At 44.1% G+C, this 21,216-nt stretch overlaps 1 protein-coding gene across 2 annotated transcripts in view; it reads right to left on the bottom strand.

Moving 5' to 3' along the window:
* LOC124722935 (glutamate receptor-interacting protein 2) overlaps positions 1-21,216 on the bottom strand; it is a 454,066-nt gene that overhangs the window by 264,824 nt on the left and 168,026 nt on the right. For both annotated transcript variants that reach the window (XM_047248095.1, XM_047248096.1), the window contains exon 4: positions 1,563-1,850. In XM_047248095.1, the coding sequence (XP_047104051.1) occupies positions 1,563-1,850 (288 nt within the window). The remainder of the gene's footprint in view (positions 1-1,562; positions 1,851-21,216) is intronic.

Raw genomic sequence — 21,216 nt, 5'->3', positions numbered from 1 at the left:
AGAGAGAGAGAGAGAGAGAGAAAGAGATGGTGGGGAGGAGAAGATACACAGAGAGGGGTAAGGAGGAGGTGGATACAGTTATGAGGGTGGAGGGGAAGGACAGAGAAAGGGAAGAGGATGAGATGGATGGACAGAGAGGGAACGACCAGATGGACAGACAGAAGGGGAGGAGGAGACGGACATACAATGGTAGAAGAAGGAGATGGACAGAGGGTACAGTAGGAGATAGGGCAACAGAAGATCGGAATAAAATCATACCTGGGCAATGCTGCGTACTCAGCTAGCTACGAATATGTCAGAAGTAAATAAAACCTGTTTTTATTATACATGACACTAAAACTAACGTAAAGTAGCTGCCATTAACAATAAGATATAGAGTTTGTTTTAGTTACAATTTTTTAGCAATATTATTGTGGTGTGCGTACTGTAAGACCTTCGGTAAACACACCATCAGATTATTTGACTTGTCGCTCTAACGAAGTAGGCGAGTGTCAGCAATGTCTCGTGGTCTTATCGTGGCGTGTTTATCTTCTGCTGTTAGGTCAGACGATAGAAATGCCACTTGCACGCTTAGAGTAGCAGATTGACGGTGACCAACTTTAAACAGAACTTGATTAATTTTCACACACATTTATTAAAATAATAACAAGCATAAAAATTACTTAACTTGGTTCTGGATGCTATTTACAATTGACAATCTGAAGTTCCTTTGGTATTGGTACGTTAATCTTATTCTCACATATATCTCTGATACTTGGCAAAAGTGTCTATACATTTATCTTCATGGCTATGTACAGGAATATGGTAATCTTATTAGGCGCAGACTGCAACTTGACTATAGACTGGTAGAGACAAATGTAGAGCTCGTACAGACTGGTGCAGACAAATGCAGACTGGTGCAGACTGACTAATCGGAGGTCTGTACACTCGTTACAGTACCTCGCGCGTTCACGTATCACTGCGCGAGTGTGATCCGCGAGGAGAAAAGGTTCTACGTTAGCAGCAATCTCATTGGCTGCGTTACATATTAATACGCGGATCGGCGGAAGCAGAATTTGGTTCGTCTCTATGGCAGCGCCATCTCGTAGTGCGGAGACGGACGAGCGGTGCGCCTGCGCTGTTGTGCTTAGTGGGGCGCGCTCTAGTGGGAAAGTTGTGTACGCGCTGACTACGCGGAACTATGTACACAACAATTATAAAAATAAAAATTCACTTTGTTACGTGTAGAATTTTAAACACTGAATATTGTTCAATAATGTTTCGTTGTAATTAAACCGAATTGCGAGCTTACAAAATCTACTAAATGTGTGTAGAGATGGTTGCAGTAACGTAGCTTTACGTCGAGCGGGAGGACAGGATCGTAAGGGGCAGAGGCACAGCTCTCTCGGTCCTGCCACGGCCGCAGGATAACCTCGGTACGCCTCCGGACTTTTATTTGTTGCCAACCCCTCAGCATCACAGTCGAGTGAAAACTTTATTATCGATAAGAGTAATTAATATAAATTAGTGTGTGGAGTGGCGTAGCAAACAAATGCGTGAGCGGTGAAGGGTGCGGCGCGTACCTGTCGGCGAGGCTGGCGGGCCGCACTGCGCTGACGACGACGGCGCGGCCGCGGTCGGCGAGCGCGAGCCCCAGGCTGCGGCCGGCGGCCGCCGCGTGGCGCAGCTCGACGCGCAGAGGACCGCTGGCGCAGTGCAGCTCCCGCACGCGCGCCACGTCGTACTCGACGAGCAGCGACACGGCGGCGCCGCCCGCCACCAGCAGCGCGTGCGCCTCGCACAGCGACGCGCCGCGCACCGACTGCCCGTCCACCGCCACCAGCCGATCCCCGGGGCACAGGCTGCCTTCCCTGCGCAACGCCCCCGTCCCTTCCTCTAAACTACTTACCTCTACACATTATTCGAAGACAGATATTTATCCTGAAGCAACTGATACAACATAGGCCCTTAAAAAACAAAAAGACAGTAATAACCTTCGTGGACTTCACAAAGGCGTATGACTCATCGACAGACAGACTCTTGTTAGGATCCTGAAGAACAGAGGACTTGATGGAACTCATAAAAGAAATTCTGAGAGACACAAAAGCAAGGGTGAGATTCAGAGGAGCACTGTCAGAAGAATTTGAGATCGAGACTGGTGTTAAACAGGGAGATGGATTGTCACCATTGTTGTTCAATATATAGCACTGGGCGAAGTGATCAGGCAGTGGAGAGCAATAAACGAGGAAATGGGAATACCAAAGATCCGTGTGAGGGACAAAAAGGACAACAGGGCTCAAGTGGACTGCCTAGCCTTTGCAGATGACGTAGCAATAGTAAGTGAGACGGAAGAAGACGCAAAGACACAACTCGACAACTTAAGTAAGGTAGCCAAAAAGGTGGGACTGAGGATCGCCCAAACACCACTGCAAACTGGGAAACACCGGAAGGCACTGTGCAAATGGTGGACAACTTTAAATACCTGGGAGAATTTATAACAGGAAGGAACAGGAGCAAGAAGTGAATAACAGAAAAGATAATGAAGATGAGGTCAGCCTTCTGCATGACGAGGTATACAATAAAAAGAATATATCCACAGAGGCAAAGATAAGCCACTACAAGGCATCAGTGAGGAATGCGGTATTACATGCTGCTGAGACGATGACACTGGGAAGCAATGGGGAAGAGCAACTAGAGAAAGAAGAGAGGAAAATACTGAGAAAAATACTAGGTCCCAAAAGAGGTGGAGAGAGGTGGATGCGAAGACCTAGGAAAGAATTGTACCGGAACATGAGAACAATATCCGGGGAAATCAGACTTAAAAGGGCAAGGTTTGCTGGGCATGTAGGTAGGATGAGTATGGACAGAATGACGAAGAGAGTGTGGAAAACAACAGGGAGAACAAGGGGAAAGTCAGGAACCGAGTGGATTGTTGAACTTCGGAAGGACTGATTGGAATTGGGGATCAAGGTCGAAGGAAAGGAAAACTGGAGGAACAAATATACACCGACAAATATGCCGGAGATCAATGACAGAGAAGAATACAAGAAAAGATTAGAATGTCACCAGTGGAGCCGCCAGGATAAACGGAAACTGAAGATCTCGGAAGAAGAGCGGGAGAGGAGAAGAGAAAGAATGAAGAGGTTCTGGGAGAAGAAGAGGAAAATGCAGTCCACGAAGGAGCTACCCGTGGTCGTACAGAGGCCGTAACACAAGAAGAAGAAGAAGAAGATTATACGAAGACAAACTTTTTTGCTGTTGTAGACATCAGTCCGAGGAATGGCCCGATGCACCTCTACGCTAGTCGATCCTGTGGAACCTCTTCATCTCTGCGTAAATACTCGACTTCAGTCTCCCTCGACAATTTTTATTCCTCGCACTCGCTTCCATTACCGAGCTTACGATTCCTCGATGTCTCAGAATGTGTCCTATCAACCGATCCGTTCTTTTTTCGAGTTCTGGCACGAATTTCTTTTTCTTTCCAGTTCGATTTAGTACCTCTTCATTTGTCATTCGAGCTACCCATCTAATTTTCAACATTCTATTGCAGCACCAAATTTCAAAATCACGGAGTCACTGTACGGTCTGCAATGTGCTCCCATGCAGGCCACACGGTTGGCAAGGAGTTTGCAACACAACAGCACAATGTCTCACATAAGAAATTTTCTCAGCATTAATGTTGTAATTTTGAGTAATGGAGTAATTTTTCATGTGATATATCTTGGCACCATTTTTGAAGTATTTTGTTACGAATGAATATGACTATGTAACTTAAAAAAATATCTAAAAGAGAATTATATAATAGCATGCAGTAAACACGCTGATCTAGTCAGGACGACTTGCCGTCGTAAACACTCAAAGAGTATACTTGAAGTAGGAAACATTGTCGCTGGGCGCGGACGCGGATTGCAGTTGAGCCTGAAAGAATCGCTCAGGCGTAGAGGCTTGCTAGCGCCATATAGTGCAGCCCATTGTAAAGTACCGAAGTAAAAGAATTGTATGTTAAGGCCAGGCATAATTACAGTGTTAACCGGGCACAGTGCGAAAGGCATCAAGAGGAATTAATATGAAACAAGATCACTCTGGGCCCAAAGCCGTTTACTGCAAAGCGACACTTAGAAGAGCCTGTTGCCACGCATTGTCGGCGATTATTACCATACGCAGCACCAGTTGCCACTCACTGAAGTAAGGCCAGACCAACTTTAATATTCAGAAGTGTATCAAGGCCAGCCAGCGTAGTAGTTCCATTTTGTGAATAATTACCAACTTAACGCTTACGCTGTGTTAAAAGTGCTCCAACCTGAATAATTACCATGTAGTGTCCTATCCTGTCATTATAATCAAACCTGAGTGACAGTGTTGATGATAAGATTAAAATTGCTAAGCTAATTTAAGAAAGTTTTCAAAGATTATTCTAGTTCAGAATGTTTAATTTCTTTGCGTGATCAACAATTTTTTCTCTCATTTCCAAAACACGTAACAGTGTTATGTAAAAATTAATCAGTTGTGATTTAATGAAAGTTAGACGCTAATAAGACATATTTTGCTTAACAGCAAATATTCATTTATGAACAATTACCATAGTAGAAATATTAACCAAAGGCATTACGGTAGGCTGAGCAAAGCTATTTATTACGCAAAGTGAGTGCCGAACCATTAGCAGTCAAGTGCATATACACTCCTGGAAATTGAAATAAGAACACCGTGAATTCATTGTCCCAGGAAGGGGAAACTTTATTGACACATTCCTGGGGTCAGATACATCACATGATCACACTGACAGAACCACAGGCACATAGACACAGGCAACAGAGCATGCACAATGTCGGCACTAGTACGTCTCCATTCGTCCCTCCACCTTTCGCAGCAATGCAGGCTGCTATTCTCCCATGGAGACGATCGTAGAGATGCTGGATGTAGTCCTGTGGAACGGCTTGCCATGCCATTTCCACCTGGCGCCTCAGTTGGACCAGCGTTCGTGCTGGACGTGCAGACCGCGTGAGACGACGCTTCATCCAGTCCCAAACATGCTCAATGGCGGACAGATCCGGAGATCTTGCTGGCCAGGGTAGTTGACTTACACCTTCTAGAGCACGTTGGGTGGCACGGGATACATGCGGACGTGCATTGTCCTGTTGGAACAGCAAGTTCCCTTGCCGGTCTAGGAATGGTAGAACGATGGGTTCGATGACGGTTTGGATGTACCGTGCACTATTCAGTGTCCCCTCGACGATCATCAGTGGTGTACGGCCAGTGTAGGAGATCGCTCCCCACACCATGATGCCGGGTGTTGGCCCTGTGTGCCTCGGTCGTATGCAGTCCTGATTCTGGCGCTCACCTGTACGGCGCCAAACACGCATACGACCATCATTGGCACCAAGGCAGAAGCGACTCTCATCGCTGAAGACGACACGTCTCAACACGTCTCCATTCGTCCCTCCATTCACGCCTGTCGCGACACCACTGGAGGCGGGCTGCACGATGTTGGAGCGTGAGCGGAAGACGGCCTAACGGTGTGCGGGACCGTAGCCCAGCTTCATGGAGACGGTTGCGAATGGTCCTCGCCGATACCCCAGGAGCAACAGTGTCCCTAATTTGCTGGGAAGTGGCGGTGCGGTCCCCTACGGCACTGCGTAGGATCCTACGGTCTTGGCGTGCATCCGTGCGTCGCTGCGGTCCGGTCCCAGGTCGACGGGCACGTGCACCTTCCGCCGACCACTGGCGACAACATCGATGTACTGTGGAGACCTCACGCCCCACGTGTTGAGCAATTCGGCGGTACGTCCACCCAGCCTCCCGCATGCCCACTATACGCCCTCGCTCAAAGTCCGTCAACTGCACATACGGTTCACGTCCACGCTGTCGCGGCATGCTACCAGTGTTAAAGACTGCGATGGAGCTCCGTATGCCACGGCAAACTGGCTGACACTGACGGCGGCGGTGCACAAATGCTGCGCAGCTAGCGCCATTCGACGGCCAACGCCGCGGTTCCTGGTGTGTCCGCTGTGCCGTGCGTGTGATCATTGCTTGTACAGCCCTCTCGCAGTGTCCGGAGCAAGTATGGTGGATCTGACACACCGGTGTCAATCTGTTCTTTTTTCCATTTCCAGGAGTGTATTTAGCTCAATTTACATTACTGGTTTCTCGATTAGATTTATTTCACGTTCCTCACTGTGATTTTGAATCTGAGCTCGAGTCAATTTCAATGTGTCCGTTCCCATATGACTATCTTGCATCTGTTCTCGGCTGAGCTGTTCGTAAGCCATACAGTAGAGCTGCCTGTCCTCGGGAAGTATAACGGCTGTAGTTTTTCCTCGCTTTCAGCTGTTTGCAGTGCCGATATAGCAAGGCCGTGATGGCTAATATTTCGAGGCCAGATCTGTCAATTACCCAAACCGTTGAGTTGCTCCTGCAACTACTGAAAATGCTGCTGCTTTTCCTCAGGGAGCACACATTTGTCTGGCCTCTCCGTAGACACCTCTCCGATATGGTCGCATCCACTGTACAGCTATCCGTACCGTAGAGGTACGGCATGTACCCCACTGCGCAAGGGCCGCGGTTCCGAGTGTTTGTGCTAAACCATTTTCGTGCTTTATAAATGAAAAGCACAAAAATGTGGATATCCTACGGTGTTACCGACGAACATCGACATTTTCGTTCTTTTCATTGGTAAATATGAAGTTACTCTTACAAGCAGCTACGGCGGAATCAGTTAACATCATTTTCACGGTGTTCGTGGGTTATGATAAAAAACGGCGACGAAGGGATTTTGTAACGTATCGTTTCTGACCACGGCTGTCGACTCATGCAGTTTGCGATTTCGGACGCCAGAGGTAGTTTTTTTAATCTTTAATTTTATCGTTTCCTTTAGAGCTACTCCCTCTATTTAGAAATAGTTACTGTTTTTCACATTTTTAAGTTGTTACATGTGATTATAAAGTTATGTCTCAGCAAACGAGAATTTTCCGTATCTGGGGAAGGGCGTTTTGTTCAGCCTTTCTTTCTACATTATTGTAAATGGGTTGTGTTCTGACTTATAACTTACGGGCTTGTAGGTAGGTGTTTCCCAGCACCCGTTGGAAAGAAAGTCCTGACAGGAACTAGTGCTTTACACAATAGCGCTATTAGTGGGAGCAGTAAATTGCCAATGCGAATGCCTGAATCCTGCATCTGAGACTGACTATCTGAAAGAGCTAAATGTTAAATTATTTCGTGAAGCAGTTTGGTGCCCGTGAAATTAAAGAGTCGTCCGGCAGCTCTCAGCTGAGTCAGAAGCGAGCCACATGCCCTATAGGGTGGAGGTGGAACTTTATAAGTTGCGTTTATGAAGTCAGGAGTGGGTAATTCTCATCGATCAATAAAGTTATACTGCCAGTACGGACAGCTCTGAAAGGTTACGCCAGTAGAGTCTTTTATACTGGCATAGAATTCTACTTAATCACTTTCTTGTCATCTCGGCGAGTGTTTCAGTTTCGTGATAGTGGATGTGTGTGGGAGGCATAGACATCACGTCTAATCGTGCAGTCTGTAGCTTTTCGACTTTTGAACAATCTGAACAATATGCCTGTTTTGTATTTGTGTACCTAATCGGCGGAAGTTGTTAGGAGGCAACTGGTGGAGGACCTGTTGCCGGCGCAGATATTACACTCCAATGGTCTGATCTCGGAATCTTCGTAAGACTGATTACGTAATTGCATGGCATTAATTATTGATGTTGGAGTGCTGAGAATTTAACACTGCCACCTGTGTCAGTACAAGGCTGGTGATCCTTATTTAGAGTGATTTTATATGCGTAGCAATGCAGAGAATTACCCTGGGTCCAACAGTTAACTTTTCTGCGAGTAGTGGGATAAAGCTCGTTCTATGCCACTCTGTTAGTGCGGGTTTCCTACATCAGGGGCAAGCATATATTCAGGGGTAAACATATTGTTCTGCTCGATGTTAGCCCTTAACCTATTGTTCTCTTTTGAGTGACAGGTCTTTAACCTATTGTTATAAGCCACTTCTGATATCAAATTGATATGCAAATTAATGAAATTGTGACAGCTGATTTAATTAGGACCCCTCCCTCTCTCCTTAGCCTACTGTTCAGCTAAGTGGTTTTCGACCGCCTGTGGATAATCTGTCCTCCTGAGAAAGCCTCCTTACCCATCTCCCTCCTCCTCCCAGCCCTTTGGGAACTCCCCTCACCAATACAAGCACACTTTCAGGCCTGGGTTACGTGAATAACCCCCTCCAACTCTATCAATTTGATTGAGTAATTAATTAAATCGATAAATTAATTAACTCCTCCTCCTTGGGGAAATCCCCAGGCTTCCTTCTTCCCTCCCCCACCCAGAAATTGCTAAGGAAGAGACTCAGTTGATTGGCTATTTGGAAGGGAAACAGTTGCAGTGTATGGAGTATTGTTTAAACAATTTCTGATGGACAAGAATATGTGTGGAATATTGCTTATTTAAACAATTTATTTAATAAAAGACAGTGTACATAATATAGTTTATTTATTTAAAGAATTTGGTGGAAATCGATTGCAGTGTATTGACTATTGTTTAAACAATTCCTGGTATACAAAGAAATGTGTGAAATATTGTTTATTTAAATAATTTGTGGGATACAAGGCAGTGTATGTGATATAAAACTTCCTGGCAGATTAAAACTGTGTGCCGGACCGAGACTCAAACTAGGGACCTTTGCCTTTTGCGGGCAAGTGCTCTACCAACTGAGCTACCCAAGCACGACTCACGCCCTGTCCTCACAGCTTTACTTCTGCCAGTACCTCGTCTCCTACCTTCCAAACTTCACAGAAGCTCTCCTGCGAATCTTGCAGAACTAGCACTCCTGAAAGAAAGAATATTGCGGAGACATGACATAGCCACAGCCTGGGTGATGTTTCTAGAATGAAATTTTCACTCTACTGCGGAGTGTGCGCTGATATGAAACTTCCTGGCAGATTAAAACTGTGTGCCGGATCGAGACTCGAACTCGGGACCTTTGCCTTTCGTGGGCAAGTGCTCTACCAACTGAGCTACCCAAGCACAACTCACGCCTCGTCCTCACAGCTTTACTTCTGCCAGTACCTCGTCTGCTACCTCCCAAACTTCACAGAAGCTCTCCTGCGAATCTTGCAGAACTAGCACTCCTGAAAGAAAGGATATTGCGGAGACATGGCTTAGCCACAGGTTGGAGGATGTTTCTAGAATGAAATTTTCACTCTACAGCGGAGTGTGCGCTGATATGAAACTTCCTGGCAGATTAAAACCGTGTGCCAGGCCGAGACTCGAACTCGGGACCTCTGCCTTTCGCGGGATATAGTTTATCTATTTATTTAAAGAATTTGTCGGTAAATTAACTGCACTATAGGGAATACTCTTTATTTAAACATTTTGAGAGTGACAAGGCAGTATGAAATATTTAAACAACTGTAGCGCTCTTTTTCTCCAGTCGTGCAAGGAATACTGTCAACAAAACTCACCACACACAATTACATTGTTAAAAATCTTTCGATCGCAAAGCACGTGCCGCCCGCAGTCCACCGAGCCGCCTACTTTGTGTATTGCCGCACGCACAGGCAGCATTATGCCCCTTGGGTCCCGCACCGCAACTTGCAGACTGTATGTCGCGCTCATCCCCTAACAAAAGCTTCAGATGGTGGCAACTTTCGACGTTTGATACCCGAGAAATTCCTGTCAAAACGTACGCTCTCTCTCTCTCTCTCTCTCTCTCTCTCTCTCTCTCTCTCTCTCTCGCTAGTGGCCACACCTATCATGTCTCACTGACAGTCCTGCATATGTTGTTGGTTGTAGCCAGATCGAACCACTGGCAAACACAACCACTTGTGGATTTTTTGTAAATATTCCCTCACTCTATCAGTTTGATTGGCTAATTAATTAAGTCGATATCCTTTGCATGGAACAGTTTTTCCTTGCTTCCAACTGGCGGATTCTAGGATTGGAATATTTGGTGGGATTCGATCCTTCAACCACCCGGTTTCCAAACCCTACTTGATTTTTTCCCCTTGGCTTCTACCGGATACTGGCACAGTTAGGTCATTTGGTTGGCAGTTCGTTACAGTGGAGGTAGCTGAAAATTTCAAATTTCAGCTCAGTTACATGCTTTGTCCTTAAAGAATCTGCTTAGGGATTGGAGTGGTATGTGTGCTCACAGTACCATTATCGGAAACAATAAGATGGTCAATCGGGAATTTGATGCTGCGATTGGGTTTTTAAATCACAATATAAGCCTTAAGTTGGTTCTCTCAGCTACACCAGGACGAAGAATGAGCAGGAACAGTAGGGGGAGGAGGAGGAGGTAGGGTCTACCACATTATAGGAGAGTAACAACAACATAAGCCACTATGGGACTGATCACTCTGCAGTGTATTCAGTACCACTAAACCATGATCATAGCAGCTGTCACAGTGAGATGGCTGAGATCGCTGAAAACACTCATACATACAGCCCACTCACCTCTCAGATGTCCACACGCAGCGCGCCCATCCCTTCATTCACTGCCACCACTAACGCTCAGAGGCCAGAGAAAACTGCCACAGTCTATGACGTGCATGGCATCCAGGGATGATTGCAGTGGTAGGAATTCAGATGTTATCAATACATGAAGCACCAGCACTTGGCCGTGATCGATACTGAATTGCTCAATTTTCCACGTAGAATACATGCAACCCACTCAATCTCTGATACAGCCCAATCCACACTGAGTATTAGTTCACCATTCAGATATCCAGAGGGCGCCACCACCGGGACTTTCTCCTGCAGCTGTGGGCAAGAACCGACTAGCCAGCTGGCCGGAACTTTCCTTTGTACCCGCTGCTCTCGACAGCTTTAAGCTGGAAATGCGCATTCGTTCCGGCCACAGGCTACCTCCGTCATGCGCTCCACACACCAAATGTCGTCGTTCTAGGAAAACAGCCACATATTTATTACTGTTGTTATAATTACATATTACGATTGCAGCCCCAATCTGATGACGTTTGACAATGAACAAAGTATCGGAAATACATCCATCTGGCGGCTGTGGCTCTGGAAATATCAATATATAATATCCCTTTTCTTCCCCCCTAGAACCATGGACCTTGCCGTTGGTGGGGAGGCTTGCGTGCCTCAGCGATACAGATAGCCGTAACGTAGGTGCAACCACAACGGAGGGGTATCTGTTGAGAGGCCAGACAAACGTGTGGTTCCTGAAGAGGGGCAGCAGCCTTTTCAGTAGTTGCAAGGGCAACAGTCTGGATGATTGACTAATCTGGCATTGTAACACTAACCAAATCAGCCTTGCTGTGCTGGTACTGCGATCGGCTGAAAGCAAGGGGAAACTACGGCCGTAATTTTTCCCGAGGGCATGCAGCTTTACTGTATGATTAAATGATGATGGCGTCCTCTTGGGTAAAATATTCCGGAGGTAAAATAGTCCCCCATTCGGATCTCCGGGCGGGGACTACTCAAGAGGACGTCGTTATCAGGAGAAAGAAAACTGGCGTTCTACGGATCGGAGCGTGGAATTTCAGATCCCTTAATCGGGCAGGTAAGTTAGAAAATTTAAAAAGGGAAATGGATAGGTTGAAGTTAGTGAAGTTCGGTGGCAGGAGGAACAAGACTTCTGCTCAGATGAATACAGGGTTATAAATACAAAATCAAATAGGGGTAATGCAGGAGTCGGTTTAATAATGAATAAAAAAATAGGAGTGCGGGTAAGCTACTACAAACAGCATAGTGAACGCATTATTGTGGCCAGGATAGACACGAAGCCAACGCCTACTACAGTAGTACAAATTTATATGCCAACTAGCTCTGCAGATGACGAAGAAATTGAAGAAATGTATGATGAAATAAAAGAAATTATTCAGATAGTGAAGGGAGACGAAAATTTAATAGTCATGGGTGACTGGAATTCGGTAGTAGGAAAAGGGAGAGAAGGAAACGTAGTAGGAAATGAAAGAGGAAGATGCCTGATAGAATTTTGCACAGAGCACATCTTAATCATAGCTAACACTTGGTTCAAGAATCATAAAAGAAGGTTGTATACATGGAAGAAGCCTGGAGATACTGACAGGTTTCAGATAGATTACATAATGGTAAGACAGAGATTTAGGAACCAGGTTTTAAGTTGTAAAACATTTCCAGGGGCAGATGTGGACTCTGATCACAATCTATTGGTTATGAACTGTAGATTAAAACTGAAGAAACTGCAAAAAGGTGGGAATTTAAGGAGATGCGACATGGATAAACTGAAAGAACCAGAGGTTGTACAGAGTTTCAGGGAGAGCATAAGGGAACAATTGACAGGAATGGAGGAAAGAAATACAGTCGAAGAAGAATGGGTAGCTTTGAGGGATGAAGTAGTGAAGGCAGCAGAGGAGCTAGTAGGTAAAAAGACGAGGGCTAGTAGAAATCCTTGGGTAACAGAAGAAATACTGAATTTAATTGATGAAAGGAGAAAATATAAAAATGCAGTAAATGATGCAGGCAAAAAGGAATACAAACGTCTCAAAAACGAGATCGACAGGAAGTTCAAAATGGCTAAGCAGGGATGGCTAGAGGACAAATGTAAGGATGTAGAGGCTTGTCTCACTAGGGGTATGATAGATACTGCCTACAGGAAAATTAAAGAGACCTTTGGAGAAAAGAGAACCACTTGTATGAATATCAAGAGCTCAGATGGAAACCCAGTTCTAAGCAAAGAAGGGAAAGCAGAAAGGTGGAGGGAGTATATACAGGGCCTATACAAGGGCAATGTACTTGAGGACAATATTATGGAAATGGAAGAGGATGTAGATGAAAATGAAATAGGAGATACGATACTGCGTGAAGAGTTTGACAGAGCACTGAAAGACCTGAGTCGAAACAAGGCCCCGGGAGTAGAGAACATTCAATTAGAACTACTGACGGCCATGGGAGAGCCAGTCCTGACAAAACTCTACCATCTGGTGAGCAAGATGTATGAAACAGGCGAAATACCCTCAGACTTCAAGAAGAATATAATAATTCCGATCCCAAAGAAAGCAGGTGCTGACAGATGTGAAAATTACCGAACAATCAGTTTAATAAGTCACGGATGCAAAATACTAACGCGTATTCTCTACAGACGAATGGAAAAACTGGTAGAAGCGGACCTCGGGGAAGATCAGTTTGGATTCCGTAGAAATATTGGAACACGTGAGGCAATAATGACCCTACGACATATCTTAGAAGCTAGATTAAGGAAAGGCAAACCTACGTTTCTAGCATTTGTAGACTTAGAGAAAGCTTTTGACAATGTTGACTTAAACACTCTCTTTCTAATTCTGAAGGTGGCAGGGGTAAAAAACAGGGAGCGAAAGGCTATTTACAATTTGTACAGAAACCAGATGGCAGTTATAAGAGTCCAGGGACATGAAAGGGAAGCAGTGGTTGGGAAGGGAGTGAGACAGGGTTGGAGCCTATCCCCGATGTTATTCAGTCTGTATATTGAGCAAGCAGTGAAGGAAACAAAAGAAAAATTCGGAGTAGGCATTAAAATCCGTGGAGAAGAAATAAAAACCTTGAAGTTCGCCGATGACATTGTAATTCTGTCAGAGACAGCAAAGGACTTGGAAGAGCAGTTGAACGGAATGGACAGTGTCATGAAAGGAGGGTATAAGATGAACATCAACAAAAGCAAAACAGGGATAATGGAATGTAGTCGAATTAAGTCGGGTGATGCTGAGGGAATTACTTTAGGAAATGAAACACTTAAAGTAGTAAAGGAATTTTGCTATTTGGGGAGCAAAATAACTGATGATGGTGGAAGTAGAGAGGATATCAAATGTAGACTGGCAATGGCAAGGAAAGCGTTTCTGAAGAAGAGAAATTTGTTAACATCGAGTATTGATTTAAGTGTCAGGAAGCCGTTTCTGGAAGTATTTGTATGGAGTGTAGCCATGTATGAAAGTGAAACATGGACGATAACTAGTTTGGACAAGAAGAGAATATAAGCTTTCGAAATGTGGTGCTACAAAAGAATGCTGAAGATTAGATGGGTAGATCATATAACTAATGAGGAGGTATTGAATAGGATTGGGGAGAAGAGAAGTTTGTGGCACAACTTAACTAGAAGAAGGAATAGGTTGGTAGGACATGTTCTGAGACATCAAGGGATCACCAATTTAGTATTGAAGGGCAGCGTGGAGGGTAAAAATCGTAGAGGGAGACCAAGAGGTGAATACGCTAAACAGATTCAGAAGGATGTAGGTTGCAGTAGGTACTGGGAGATGAAGAAGCTTGCACAGGATAGAGTAGCATGGAAAGCTCCATCAAACCAGTCTCAGGACTGAAGACCACAACAACAACAACATCCCTTTTACAACTGACATAATTTTCCATGTAAAATCCTTCATCCGCCTTACGGCTATCAGTGCATTGCAATCGCAAACTCCCACGTCAAATCCATACCTCCCTTACGAATTGACATAGCCATTTTCTTTGCACATGTCAGAATACTGACCATAGCAACTTTACGTCCCAACACAAGCTTTATGAGGCTGCGGATCACAGCGAATGTGTCATGCATCGCTTACTAAGTATAATACTTCGCCAGTAACTGAATGCTGGTGGCATCAAGCAATACTGAGAGAGAATCCCTGATGGGTGGACAGGCCTCATTTGTTTTTCATGCCAGTGGCATCAGTATGTCTTAGGAAGAGATGTTAAAAACACGATCGCAACGATCATGTAACAGTAACCCTGCATAAAAAAGGCGGTCTTGGTTCTACAGGCACACACAAGTATCGCTAACAATATTCATGTTAAAAACTACACATGCGTTATAAATCGTGGTACAGTATTGCTTCCAAATGAAGTGGTCTTCACACAAATACAGAAATAGACGGTGATCATGGGGTGCGTATTAACAGACCGAAAGTGCAGATGCATGTCGCCATGTCGTGTAAGCTTGTTATAAAATACCCTTATCACCAAATTTAGATAGTGATTTGGCTAAGGGACGTGGTATTAAGCTGGTATTTGCAAATCCCTCTTGCCACTGCTAGATATTTGTCACGCTAAGAAGTAGTATATGTAGTGCATTCCATCTCAGTACAATGTAGACAGTGTAATAGAGGTTCTCCAATACATCCACAAGATTATAGGAGAGGGAGGATGACGGTTGATTGAGAATGATCACACACAATAGTTGGTATGCTATGTGAGGAACCACTTACAAAATGCAACGCTAGATTGAAGTCATAAGAAATGTACAAAATCCAATGACCAATACACTGGCCTTTCAACTATATAGTGTTACTCTTTCTGGTTTAAATGCTGTCTGCGATTTGGAATCAGGTCTATCCATTCAACCACATACTTGCCTTAGACCCTATGGAGACGTCTTCTACGAGGGTAATACCAAAAGTAAGGTCACCTATTTTCTTATAAGTACATAGACCTGTTTATTTCTACAATGGTTTACATCAGTTTACGGTTTGAACATTTAGCTATTTTTCGACATAATCACCATTTCTGTCGATGCATTTTTGTAGACGCTATGGCAGTTTTTGTCTCCACATGTCATACCAGCTCGCCGCCATACTGTTCAGACAGTTATAAACCTCTTCTTTCTCCTCGTCGTCGGAGCTGAATCGCTTTCCGGCCAAATGTTCTTTTAACCTAGGGAACTGGGTACCAAGTCATGACTATAGGGTGGGTGGGTGATTATATTCCACTGAAACTGTTGCAGGAGAGCAACGGTTTGCCGAGCGATGTGTGGGCGAGCGTTGTCATGGAGAATGTGTACGCTCTTGCTCAACATTCCTCTTCTCCGCTTCTGAATTGCTCATTTGAGTTTTTTCAGAGTCTCACAGTACCTGTCAGAGTTAATTGTGGTCCCAGCGATTCAGCTCCAACGACGAGGTGAAAGAAGAAGTTCTTAACTTTCTGAACATCATGGCGGCGAGCTGGTATGACATGGACATTCAAAAGCTGCCACAGCGTCTACAAAAATGCATCGACAGAATTGGTGATTATGTCGAAAAATAACTAAATGTTCAAGCTGTAAACTGATGTAAACCATTGTAGAAATAAACAGGTCTGTGTACTTATAAAAAAATAGGAGACCTTGCTTTTACATACCGCTGTTGTAACCCATGTGGACATGTTACCTTGGCCTGCTCAATCACCAGATCTGTCTCCAATCGAGCACATGTGAGACAACACTGGACGATAACTCCAACGTCATCCACAATCAGCATTAATCGTCCCTGCGACAGGCATGGAACTCTCTCACAAACTGACGTCCGGCACCTGCACAACACAATACATGCACGTTTGCATGCTTGCATTCAACATTAATGTTCCAGAATTTCAAATTTGCAATGGCTTATCTCGCACTTACATTAAGCTGTGATCTTCCAATGTTTGTCACTTAAATATGGTACCTACGTGTATGTATTCCAGAAATTTCATTACACTACATTATTTATTTTTTGGTGTTGCAGTTTTTCTTCCGTCAGTGTATATTCTCATAAATTGCGAGACAAACTGATCTTGAAAGTCTGCACGTTACTGAGCCTCTTCTACTCGTCGCGACAACATAAAAACACAGATAACACGGATATTGTCAGGTCACACACACACACACACACACACACACACACACGCACACACGCATATACTGGGGGGGGGGAGAGGGGGAGGGGGAGAGAGAGAGAGAGAGAGTGAGAGAGAGAGAGAGGGAGAGAGGGGGGGGCAATATAATAAGTCAACGAACTCCAGCACGAGCTTCCTTGTGAAAGGACTGACAGTTATTTGGGGAGTTTGGTTGGTAAAGGCCGCTGCATGCCTGTACGGACGAGCAGGCGGTGACGGACCGTGAGAACCAGCTCTTGGTGGAACTAATTGCCTGGGAACACATCTACTGGCCGCTCTTGGAGTCAGACACAGAACAGGGAGTGCGCAGTTTGTGTACCCTCAAACATTTCTTCCTGAGATCAAGTTGTGAGATGTAAAATAATATACTTCTGATGTTCACTTTGCCGTGAATACTCTTCAGTCAGCCGGTATAATACAGTCTAAATTTGTAAAAAAAAAATCTTATTTGAATTCCTTTTTCGGCTATTATGCCGTTAACAAAGGAGGAGGAGGTAGTAAGTTGTTGATTTACTAATTTTAATCTACAAATAATAATAAATTCACCAATATCATTTTACTAACAGCTTCCTGCACTCGCCTATACTCTTCATGCCTACAGAAGAAATAATAAAAAAGTTAATTATGAAATTCAGTTTACAGATCAAAGAATCTTTAAATACTGACATGATTAGATTTTAAACCAAGCGACAGAAAAAAGCAGATGTTGTTCAAAAACTTGTTTATGATGGATAAATACGGTAGTGAGGTAGTTTGATTTTACTGTTGGGCAGCATCAGTATTGTGCAAAGGAAATATAGCACTATACTCATGACGATTTGGAACTCATGTCAGCGCTCATACATTTAGTACAATAACAATTTGTGAGAGAGAAGTAACCAATTTATTTACATGTTCACAATTTTTGAAAAATGTTTATACACAAAGACTGCCTTACAAAGATATCGAGCGAAGTGGTGCAATCGTTAAGCCACTGAACTGGAGAGATGACATATTTTTACTTTTACTCGGAGTATACTTTGCAATGAATACTTGTGATAAGTTCGTATTGTGTACTTGTATTCGCTGGGAATTGAATACAAAATCCTGTCCTGCCATTCAGATTTAGTTTCTCTATAGTTCCCATAAATCACTTCAGAAGAATGATGAGCTGGTGCCTTTGATAGAGGCAAGGCCACTTTGCTTCCTCCCCTATTCCTTCGATTAACCACACTGTCAAACTGAGCTAGTACTCAGCCTCTAATAACCTGGACGTCGATGAGAATGTGAGCCTGACCTTTATTTTTTCCATATAAAAATGCATATGCAGATAACTTTATTTTCCACTGATATTAGATCATTCTCGGTTACTATAATTTTAAAAATATTTAGACTGATCGACTACCAAGTAAGATGCTTTTATTGTAGTTAACACTTAGCTGAGCCTAAATTTGGTATACGAAAATAAAAGCGACTGTTGCTGCTGTATTATGGACTTACGCCTACCCTGCCAGCAACACACATTACACCCAAGTTATGCGGACAATCGGTTTTGACACTCGAGGGCTGCCACACTACACACAGCAATCAGACAGCGACCGAAGCACCAACAGAGGTCGTTGGTTCCACGGACCTCTTTCCCACACTGGCCACGTGATAGGAAGCAAGACAGAGTCTATCAATCGCGTAGGCCCTGAGAGACCACTTCACTCCGAGTGAGCTTCCTGGGCCAGACGCCGAATGTTTATGCATGACTTCAATCAGGAACTCAATCTGGAGCCGCCGCAACGACAACGCAAAGCTTCATGTTAGTGGTTCTGTGAGTGGACTTGTATGAATTCTGGACTGTTTTAATTTGCAATACACCGGACCTGACTATGTTTTCATCATACTGGCAACTTAATATTGCATAGTTCTTCAGGGACTTTAACTTGAACTAAGTCTGACATCTCAAAATTTTGACATGGGACTGCCCTTTGCGAATTGAACTTTTTTCTAGCGTGGTGCTTCGTGAAATCAGTAGTTAGTAACATTTTCTAACAGTGTTTGCTTTCGCTCTAGAGACCTTCTGATTTTGGATTATACGTGGTGGTCAGAAACAGTCCAATAAGCTTGCAAGAGTGTTGCAGGGTAGTTTGTGCGAAAAAAAGAAAAAAGGTCTTAAGGAATAAATTCGATACGTGGCGCCCTTTCCGAATTAATTAGCATTGAAGTTAGCCAGTCAGGCCTTTTTGCGATCAAATTCAAGTAGCCTTCCAGATACAATTAGGCTCAGTTGTTGTCACAGCGTAGATGATAGCAGAGACAGCTCAGCCGTTGCCTTCGGTTCGATCCTTACTACCATCCCTTGTCCAATTTTTGTGTCGCTCTCTTGTTTGGTTTTAGTAAGCCAAATGAAGAACACATTTGGCGATATTGTCTCTGGTGGACCGCTTGAACTTGCACACGCAGCCGCCTGCTTGGCTACCTTCAGTGCTAACGAACTCTTGTATGAATGTGTGGTGTCTGTTCTTTTGGAAGTGTCCAAAAGAAAGGACATCACACATTCATACAATTGATTCGCCTATATGGTCAAAAAATCCACCTTCTTCAGTGCAGATACACAATGACCTCCTGTGGTAATCTCTGAGTAGCGATCATGGAGTCCGTAGGCAAGGACTGTGGCTAGGTGCCGCTAGATGGGTGTGTGGATCGGCTGTGAAATGTACTGAGATAGTCCGCACAGATGCAGTTAACCCTTTGTCCGGATGGCGCAGTTGTCAATGCAACTGCCTAGTAAGCAGGAGATTCCAGATTCGTGTCCCGGTTCGGCATACATTTTCAGTCGATGACACTGACTCCGCGTCATGCCCGATACAGCTGACATCAATAATCCCTTTCCTTCCTCTTCCCTCACCTTCAATTGACATATAATGCTAATTATCTCGGAAGCGGCGCAACGTACCGAATTTTTTTCTTGACATTTATTTCTCATCACAACATACGTGCAGCGCCCTTACAAGCTTTTCAGACTGTTTCTGACCAAGCTATATTTATGTCAAATCTTACTTGTCACCGGCTGCACCGAACTTACACCCAAACCTCCAAATGTCAGACACGCAGATCGGTACCACTGTGTGTCGATAGTATATCAACCAAAACAGCGATTTCGTTCGTGCTGTATGCTGTCGTCCAGTAGGTACTTAAAAGCAACACCAGAACTACAGAGTATAGGAAAAGCATATCTGTGAACTGCTAACGTAATGATCTGTGGTAGGTGAGTTAGTGGAGTTTCAGATTGTACTGCTAAAGGACCCAATCACGAAACCCACTGATGGTGATTTTTTTAACAGTTTACGCGAGAAATTGTTACATGGGAGGACATTCTTCTGACATGTAAAATGACGTTTCGGAATTTCTAGCAATATTCCTTTGGCAGTCTGGTTTCGCTTCGTTAGCTGATAGTAGCAAACCTATAGAGTACATTTGTATAGGTAGTACCATACCTGTCTATACGAATACGAAAGAACATTGCCACAAACTCCGAAACGTCCTTTTACATGACAGAAAAATGTTCTGCCATGTAACAATTTCACGTGTAAACTGTTAAAAAAAACTGTCAGTGGCTTTCAAACTCGGAACCTTTAGTACAACGATCTGAAGCTCTACCAACTCACCTACCAGAGATCATTACAATAATAAAAAAGCTCACAGATTCGCTTTCCCTGTACTCTGTAGTTCTGGTGTTACTTTCAAGTACCATTTATGCATGTTATACTAGACGACAGCACACAGCACGAACTAAACCGGTGTTTTGGTTGACACACTATCAACGCACAACGTTTGGTCCCGATCTGAGTGTCTGATATCTGGGGGTTTGTGTGTTACATCTGAACTGAGATTTTGCTAGTTGTTATACCGGAGCCAAGGTAGCCCCTGACGGCTGGCAACCCATATTACATCAAAGAGGACGAGGTTGTCTAAGTCCAAGGCGTACCAAAAGCACCATGGTAAACACCGGCTATTTACTTAGAAGGTAATGGAAACAGACATTCTGAGCACTACTTCCTGCACGCCAAAACGTGATTGGCTGGAGACAGCTATTTAGGGGCTAGAACCACCCACGAAGTTCAGTTCACTCTGGATGCCGACCTCCTGTACTTCGGCAGTTGTAGATCACATCTTCGTCTCCGAATTGGACTCTTACTAGTGTGTGTGTGTGTGTGTGTGTGTGTGTGTGTGTGTGTGTGTGTGTGTGTGGGTGGGTAGGTGGGTGGGTGGGTGTATTTTACCACAAGCCTTTGTGCAAAATTAGAAGAGAACTTTTGTTTGCCACAATTGGGAGACTTTTACTGGCATCGTTATTGTCACCTATCGTTTGTTGTTCAGTCATCAACCTTGTGAACTTACATCAATAAAAGTTGTGTTTGTGAAAAATTGCGAATTGTCAGTCACAACACTAGTCACTACTGGACTCTAATTGCTGTACCTTGTGCAAAGACTTCAGTTCTGAAACTCTGACTATTTACGAATAATAGGCAATCTGCCTCATGTACTGTCTGTGTTCAAACCAGAAAAGTTAATTTTCCAAGGAGAACTGTGTTCTCTTAATTAAAGACCCTTGGTATTCATCGTATATCTGGGCCTTCATTTTTTGACCATCTAT

This window comes from Schistocerca piceifrons, chromosome X, assembly GCF_021461385.2.
Source record: "Schistocerca piceifrons isolate TAMUIC-IGC-003096 chromosome X, iqSchPice1.1, whole genome shotgun sequence".
Taxonomy (NCBI): domain Eukaryota; kingdom Metazoa; phylum Arthropoda; class Insecta; order Orthoptera; family Acrididae; genus Schistocerca; species Schistocerca piceifrons.
This window is presented reverse-complemented; position numbering and strand designations above follow the sequence as displayed.